Source organism: Eurosta solidaginis, chromosome 1, assembly GCF_040869045.1.
Source record: "Eurosta solidaginis isolate ZX-2024a chromosome 1, ASM4086904v1, whole genome shotgun sequence".
Taxonomy (NCBI): Eukaryota; Metazoa; Arthropoda; class Insecta; order Diptera; family Tephritidae; genus Eurosta; species Eurosta solidaginis.
In genome coordinates, this window is record NC_090319.1 from 373,455,710 (window position 1) to 373,464,525 (window position 8,816).

General features: G+C 36.1%; 1 protein-coding gene across 1 annotated transcript; it reads right to left on the reverse strand.

The window, feature by feature from the left end:
- Nucleotides 1-353: 353 nt before the first annotated feature.
- On the reverse strand, nt 354-3,525 carry Osi5 (Osiris 5). Its single transcript, XM_067763051.1, has 2 exons — nt 2,895-3,525; nt 354-779 (listed from the first exon to the last, which is right to left on the reverse strand). Exons 1-2 carry the CDS (start codon nt 3,412-3,414, stop codon nt 448-450), a joined length of 852 nt encoding a protein of 283 aa, XP_067619152.1. The 5' UTR covers nt 3,415-3,525; the 3' UTR covers nt 354-447.
- Between the last annotated feature and the right edge of the window lie 5,291 nt (nt 3,526-8,816).

An 8,816-nucleotide genomic window follows, 5' to 3' on the forward strand; every position in this document is an offset into this window, starting at 1 on the left:
TACGGTAATTTTTTCAACTCCTTGACAAGCATTTTTTTTTTTCATATCTTTTCATACGAAGAATTTGTTATTATGGATACAAAATGTTCATTTTTCAGGAGAAGATTTGTCCTTTGTTTTTTAGTAGGCAAACTATGCTGCAGGGCGCTAACAGCAAGACAAGTTGATAATTCCAATCGCTTTTTATCCATTAAAAGCACGCGTTTTCCAAACGTTCAGATGTATGTTTAAACATTGAACTTCACGAATATTAGGTACGCACTCCTTATTTGACTGAAGGGCAACATCCGGGAGTGCAAGTACTTAAAGTGATAAATTAAAAAGATTGTTTTTAATTTGTATTATATCTTATATTAATGCTGTGTTAAATAGATAAATAATTTATATTATGTTATAATGTAATAAATAATTCTTTAGTAATTAACTTTTCGTACATTGCAAATTATCTTATAAACCAATTTCTGTCCCTTTTTCTTGCTGTTCTCGCCAACCGCGATAGGCCAAATTCAATGGATCATAAAAACTGCTACGTCTACGTCGCCTGTGATGATGCCCTTCGGAGGCGGTGACATAACTAACGCTGTGACTGCTCTCATTGCCTTTCATCATTGATTTCAAACCCAACAAACCGGCCGTCATGAGCGCTGCCATTGCAACACCAAGCGCCTTCAACGCCAATGCGCCAATACCGCCTAAGCTCATTACCGCCATCATTTTGCCAAACATCATAGCCATTGCTAATATAATCCCACCTTGACCTTTGTCCTTTTTGCGTGCTTCTGCGTATTTAGAAGAAAGGAGCATAATCAGATTTATTTTAGAAAATTGTTAGACGTATTTGTGTTAGTGAATTGTGACACAGAGAGAAGCATGGAGAAATATTAAAGCAATAAAGTTCCTTAAGCTTATCTGACACTTATCGTCTATTTCTGGCTTCTTTCATGTCCCAGCTTCTCTTAAATTTGCGTCGTACTCCTCATAATTTTTCCTACAAATTGGCGGGATGTGTGTCCCACATGTTTAATGCCGACACCGAGCGGCATCTGCAAGGCAGATTCGTTTTCACTGAAAAGCTTTACATGGCAGAAATACACTCGGAGAGCTTGCCAGATCACTGCCAAGGGGCGACCCCGCTTAGGAAAACTTTTTTCTAATTAAAAAAAATCGGGATGATTCGGGAAAATGATTAGCGGAAAATTTCGGAGTTCAGGACGACAATGCGCCTATTTTGATATCAATTTGGTATTGATTATACTATTATTTTTAGGTTATTTCGGGATAGCTTCTTACTACATATTTTGAAATATTTCTGGAGTATCTTCTACTCATTTCGCGATTGTGTTCGAAATCATTTTAAATCCATTTCGCTTACAATTTCGCGATAATTTTTCTGCCATCTCTGCATCACTTGATTGATTTTGGATTCCCGGGATATTCCGACATTATTTTCAAAATAATAACAGAAGTAATTTCGGAAATCTTGACAGATTTTCGGTAGTTTTCGGAATCATTTCGCGACAATCTCAGGATCACTACGGGACTGATTTTGGATTTCTGGAAAGGTTCTCAAAATAATTTGGGAATTTGTTTTGGGTGCATTTACTGATCATTTGTCGAATAATACAGATACTTATTAGGATTTGTTTCGGAATGAGTTCGAAACTATCGCGAGATTATTCCAGTAAGATTTTCCAAACCGTTTCGGAAATACTTCGGAACTATTTCGGTACAACTTCGGTATTACTTTGGTTTTGCTTTCAAGATTATTTCGTTGCGGTTTTTGGGGTCATTTCTGGACTGCTTCGTGATTAATTTTTGGAATTATTTTTGGGATATTTTTGGAACAATTTCGAAACTTATGACGGGATAATTATTGGATCACAAGAAGATTGGTCTGCAATGATATTGGAATTGTCTTCTTAATGAATTAAAGTTTATTTCGGGACTATTTCGGCACGATTATTGTAACCGATTCGGAATTATTTTCGAATCTTTTTTAAATCATATCGGGATTGTTTGCGGAATAAGTTAGAGAAGGACTCGGGTTATTTTGATATTGTCGGAATCAACTCGGAATTGCTTTCGTATAATTTCGGTGCTATTTTTTGAAAATTTATAGATTATGTCGGAAATGCTTTCAGAATCATTTCGGTGTTTTTTTGGGACCATTTCGGGATAGTTTTTCGAAGCATTTCGGAAAAATGTCTCGACTGTATCGTGATTGTCTTCGCTCTAGTTTCAGGATTATTCCGCAACCATTTTGTGATCATTTTGAAACTATTTTGGAACTGCTTTGGGGATAACTTTGGGTTTCTTCTCGGAAGCTTTTTGAAACTAATTCGATATTGTTGTGGGTAGTTTTTCCGGAACATTTCGAGAATATATCTGTATTATTTTGGTTTTATTCCCGCAGATTTTGGAAATAATTTTGTGATTGCTTTCGTGATCGTTTCGGTTCTATTTCGGGACTATTTGCGCATTATTATCAGGATCATTCTAGACCATTTCGGTTAAACTTGAGGATTTTCATGATCCTGTCTGGACTAATTAAAATTTATTTTCTTCGTGCGGATGGAGTCACGCGTAAAAGGCTTATTTGTAAATAATTAATAAAGAAAATCTCAGACACATAAATCATATGACTTACAACAATAAATCACTTAAGCACGCTGAGCACTGTAGCACATGTAGGCATACAAACTCTAAATATATCATAGGCCGACATACCAAATTTACAAGCAATTAACATGAAATTAATGATAAACACGAGCACACCGTTGAGCGCAATTTCGTAACAACAAAAGTAACACTTTGCACTAAATACAGTTTTTTTTTTTTTTCAATGTGGCATGCCACACGGCATTTTGTTTGCAACTATAACGGTCAATACCCACCTTCAAAGCCAGTTAAAAGCGAATCTTCACCATTTCGCTGTAAATTGCGTGTCAAGTAACGCTCGCTTTCATCGGCTAACAAATCAGAAAATTTGATATTTAATTCATGACTACGCAAATAATCCGAAATGCAAGTCAAAAATGAGTCATCAGCAACCAAAGCAGATTCGCCGGTCTTAAAATTGTTTGCAGGCACAATTTCTAGACCCCGCATTAGCACTAACGGTTTATCCATACGATTTAAATTATGTATAATATTACGTATCGCACGCGAACCGCGACAATATATTGAATCGGAATTTAAAGAATTACTCAAGCAATCAATGGCATGCTTTTCGATGGGTGGACGCAGTGTATGAACAACAATCTGCTCCTGAATTGGTGGTGTATTTAAAAAAGACTCTACACTAGGCGTATTTGTATCCTTTTGAATGTTGTTGTTTAATGTAGTCTGAGAGAGGCTTATGCGCAGCAGTACACACAAAAGTGTTACGGCGAAAAGGCGCTTAAGTAACGACATTGTCTTTATTTTTTCCGTTTTTTTTTTTTCAAAATACCGCGTGTACTTTTGAGCGTTCGACAACGTTAATGCGCCGCACCGTATGTAGAACTGCTACAAAATTGTAACAATTTAAAACTAAACCTTTTATCAAGTAGTACTCTAGATTTTATACTTAAATTTTCTAGCTGCATTCCCATTCCACCGGAACATTGTTATGATGTATGTAGTATAAAATAAAATTTTGCGCTCAAAACGAAAGTCCACATAATTAGCTTTTACAATTTTCCATTCAAAAATTTACCGCAAATAAAAAAGAAAGGCAACCAGGCAGGCAGGCTTCTTTAAACCCAACCTCCCTACGACCAGTTTTCATATCTCTGAGCCAGTGTTACACTTTAAAACCAATTCATATTAAATTTTTATGACGGTTTATCTATATTACTTTCCTGCTGTGCGGCACAATGTAATTTTCTTCTTGAGTGGATCTAGAAAGATTTTCCATTTTAAACGCTTAATTGACCAACATATGTACACACACACACAAATATACATACACCCATTCGCTTTTTTATTGAGTGGACAAAAAAAAACAAATGTCTTCATTTCAAGGTCTTTAAAAACAACAGTTGCATTTCAAATTGCGATTGCGGTTGTTTACCAACATGAAAGTGTAGAAAATTATATTGTATATGTACGTACGTACGACTGCATTGTAAAATGTTGGAAAAATAGGAGGCATTTTCAATTGTAGCGCGCACTATGGTGCTCTTTGAGTTTTTATTTGCAAAAATAGCGTAGCATTTTTTTTTTATTAAAAGAGCAACTTGAACCTAATTGCTCGAACTTTCAATAGTTGAAAACTAATAGTGTCAAATAGCGCATTAATTTCATTGAGCGATTTGTTTGTTATCCGCTTGTTATCACTGAGACATCGGCTTCTTATTGGTTTCTTATCGGCTTGATATCGACGCGTTTACGGAGATGTTATTGATTTTATATTGAAGTTTGTTCTGCATACATATGTACCATAGAAACCTAATGAGTCATCGATAACACTCCAATAACGAATTGGTAACATTCCAATAGGAAATTGATAAGAAATCGAAACCCGTCGAAATCGTTTCTGTAATAAATCGATAGCTTTTCGATAGCAATAAATTTTCATTGACAAATCAATAGCAAGGCGATAAGACATAAGTAAAACTCCTATAACAAATCTAGAGCTTTTCGCTAAAAATATCGATAACTTTTTGATAACATAAAAAACTAAATGCAAAGACTAAATGCGCGATAATCTCCGAAAAGATTTTTGGCGAGTTTCTCTTACAATTTGCGTCGCACTTCTTTTACATGTTTTGCGCCGACCTCGAACGGCACCTGCAAGGTCGATGATTCTTCACTCAAAATGATTTCTTCATGGCAGAAATACACTCGGTATGCTTACCAAATTACTGCCGTGGGGCGACGCCGCTTAAAGAACTAAACTTTTTGGACTATGTCTGGTCCAGTTCCTGGAAAATTCATGTTTCAAATTCAAATACAAATTGAAGTTCAATCTCATACATAGTACATATTGTTAATTAATGCAATAATATTTTTAAGTGTTGATCTAGGCTCTAAGAGTCGTAATAAATAAAATAAAATAAAATAAAATAAAATAAAATAAACTCAAATATTAAATCATCAAAGAAATAACCATGTAACAAACAGGTTCACTTTCCGAAAAGATAAGAAAGTAAACGGACCCAATTGTGGATTTAGCTATCCTCGAGTCCCATTGAACACACACACGAAGTTGCATCAAAATAGGTCCAGTGGTTAAAGAGGAGTTCAGACAGAAGGAAGATATACATTAAGAACCAATTTCTCCATCTCTAGTTAAGCTAGATTTTTCCTGAAGAATAGCAATTTTTCAGATAGCTTCATTGACATTTTCGTTTTCACCAACACTGAGTGACAGGCCTCCGATTAAATCGATAATTGTGTGTATTTTGTAGAACAAATCGCAAAAATCCATGTTGAATACACGAAAACTATCCAAACAGCTAATACTTGTTTACAGTTTTTCCTCGGATTTAATTGAGATGCGAAGCTTCAGTTAGCATGGAGAAAACGAATATTTCGACAATTTATAGATAAGCGACTAACTGAAGATTGTGAAAAAACGTCCCTAGGTCTATGAAGTGATTTCGTAGGTGGACTTTATGAATAACTAATTGTGAAAACGTCCCTAGGTCTATGAAGTGATTTCGTAGGTGGACTTTATGAATAACTAATTTAAATTTCACGAAGGAACTTTTTTTAATTTACCATCAAAATTTAAAAGAGCCTTAACCTATACTTTTCATAAAACAGGTAGATTCATCAACTTTTACCGAATACCAAGAAAAAAAGATTTAAATTTTTCTTACACCTTGAACTAAATAATATTTTGCAACAAAAAAAAAACAAAAAAAAAACAACACTATCTATTCTTAATACCCTGAAAATTCATTCACAATTTTTTTTATTTTTGTCAGGCTTTTTCGTTTGAAGCGCCATAGTGCGGCGCAATCGCTCATGATATCAAAGTAGGCAGTCTAATTTGTAGTTGTTTGCTTAGAAATTATGGGGCGGGGTCTCTACCTTTGTCACCAACTATTTAATTAATTTTTTCTGCGGTTATAACTTTACTTGCCCTCAGACACGCCCTTTTTTCTCTAAGTACAGAGTACATTCATACGCGAGTATTATTAAAATGCGACAGACCCGCGCGCTAGTATATCCCACGGGCGGTTTAACTAACCAATTTTTTTTTAATAGATATTATAAAAAATCATAAAAAACACCATTGCGCGTGTTGACATTTCCTATGCGTACTTATTTTTTTAGATTATTTTGCTGATTAAATATGGCATAAATAAAGTAAACGTAAAGCGCGATAACTTCGGAAGAGATTTTAGGCCGGGCTTCTCTTCCAATTTTCGTCGTGCTCCTTTTAATTTTTGCTACAAATTGCATGTTTTTTGCCGACTCCGAACGGCATCTGCTAGGCAGTGAGTTTTCATGTTGCTTGCCCCGGGCGTGAGCCGAAGAAATTCGGAGCACGCTACCATCACACCACGTCGGCCGCCGTATATAAATTTATGTAGCAAAAAATAAAACAGAAGAAATGTCCACTCGCTTTTGAGATATGTGAAGTTATAAAACATAATAAGAATTCACATGTCATTAATTTGTATCCTCTTCCAGAGCGCGGAATATGCTGAAGAAAGCATTTCCCTTAATTACGAGTTGGATATAAACAACGTTTTGGAATTCCACACACTTGCTATATTCGACGATAAAGATACAGAATTTTGTGTTTTTCTAAATCTCAGTATTTCGAAATTGAAAGTTTACACCTCATATCATATCTTAAAGCATTCTTGAGATCATCTTTCACTGCCATCAAAAACTTCCCAAACTCTTTCATCTATATTTGTTATATCTATAAATATCATAAATCAAATTCGTAAATTTTGGAAACAGGTTATCGCGGATACTATCGTACGAATTAGACTCCAAGTTTCTTTACAAAACCTCTGCTTTACTCTTCAAAGACAGTTTTAGAAAAAAAAATGTAAGGAAGGCTAAGTTCGGGTGTAACCGAACATTACATACTCAGCTGAGAGCTTTAGAGACAAAATAAGGGAAATTCACCATTTAGCAAAATTAACCTAGGGTAACCCTGGAATGTGTTTGTGTGACATGGGTTTCAAATGGAAGATATTAAAAAGTATTTTAAAAGGGAGTGGGTCTTAGTTCTATATGTGGACGCCTTTTCGAGATATCGCCATAAAGGTGGACCAGAGTTGACACTAGAATGTGTTTGTACGATATGGGTATCAAATGAAAGGTGTTAATGAGTATTTTAAAAGGGATTGGGCCTTAGTTCTGTAGGTGGACGCCTTTTTGAGACATCGCCATAAGGGTGGAACAGAGGTGACACTAGAATGTGTTTGTACGATATGGTTATCAAATGAAAGGTGTTGATGATTATTTTAAAAGGGAGTGGGCCTTAGTGCTATAGGTGAACGCTTTTTCGAGATATCGCCATAAAGGTGGACCAGGGGTGACTCTAGAATGTGTTTGTACGATATTGGTATCAAATGAAAGGTGTTAATGAGTATTTTAAAACGGAGTGGGCCTTAGTGCTATAGATGAACGCCTTTTCGAGATATCGCCATAAGGGTGGACCAGAGGTTACACTAGAATGTGTTTGTACGATATGGTAATCAAATGAAAGGTGTTGATGATTATTTTAAAAGGGAGTGGGCCTTAGTGCTATAGGTGAACGCCTTTTCGGGATATCGCTATAAAGGTGGACCAGGGGTGACTCTAGAATGTGTTTGTACGATATTGGTATCACATGAAAGGTGTTAATGAGTATTTTAAAACGGAGTGGGCCTTAGTGCTATAGGTGAACGCCTTTTCGAGATATCGCCATTAAGGTGGACCAGGGGTGACTCTAGAATGTGTTTGTACGATATGGGTATCAAATGAAATGTGTTAATGAGTATTTTAAAAGGGAGTGGGCCTTAGTTCTATAGGTGGACGCCTTTTCGAGATATCGCCATAAAGGTGGACCAGAAGTGACACTAGAATGTGTTTGTACGATATGGTTATCAAATGAAAGGTGTTGATGATTATTTTAAAAGGGAGTGGGCCTTAGTGCTATAGGTGAACGCTTTTTCGAGATATCGCCATAAAGGTGGACCAGGGGTGACTCTAGAATGTGTTTGTACGATATTGGTATCAAATGAAAGGTGTTAATGAGTATTTTAAAACGGAGTGGGCCTTAGTGCTATAGATGAACGCCTTTTCGAGATATCGCCATAAGGGTGGACCAGAGGTTACACTAGAATGTGTTTGTACGATATGGTAATCAAATGAAAGGTGTTGATGATTATTTTAAAAGGGAGTGGGCCTTAGTGCTATAGGTGAACGCTTTTTCGAGATATCGCCATAAAGGTGACCCAGGGTTGACTCTAGAATGTGTTTGTACGATATTGGTATCAAATGAAAGGTGTTAATGAGTATTTTAAAACGGAGTGGGCCTTAGTGCTATATGTGAACGCCTTTTCGAGATATCGCCATAAACGTGGACCAGGGGTGACTCTAGAATGTGTTTGTACGATATGGGTGTCAAATTAAAGGTATTAATGAGGGGTTTAAAAGGAGTGGCCCTTAGTTGTATATGTGAAGGCGTTTTCGAGATATCGACCAATGTGGACCATGGTGACCCAGAATATCATCTGTCGGGTACCGCTAATTTATTTATATATGTAATACCAGGAACAGTATTCCTGCCAAGATTCCAAGAGCGTTTGATTTCGCCCTGCAGATCTTTTGTCATTTTCTTCTACTTAATATGGTAGGTGTCACACCCATTTTACAAA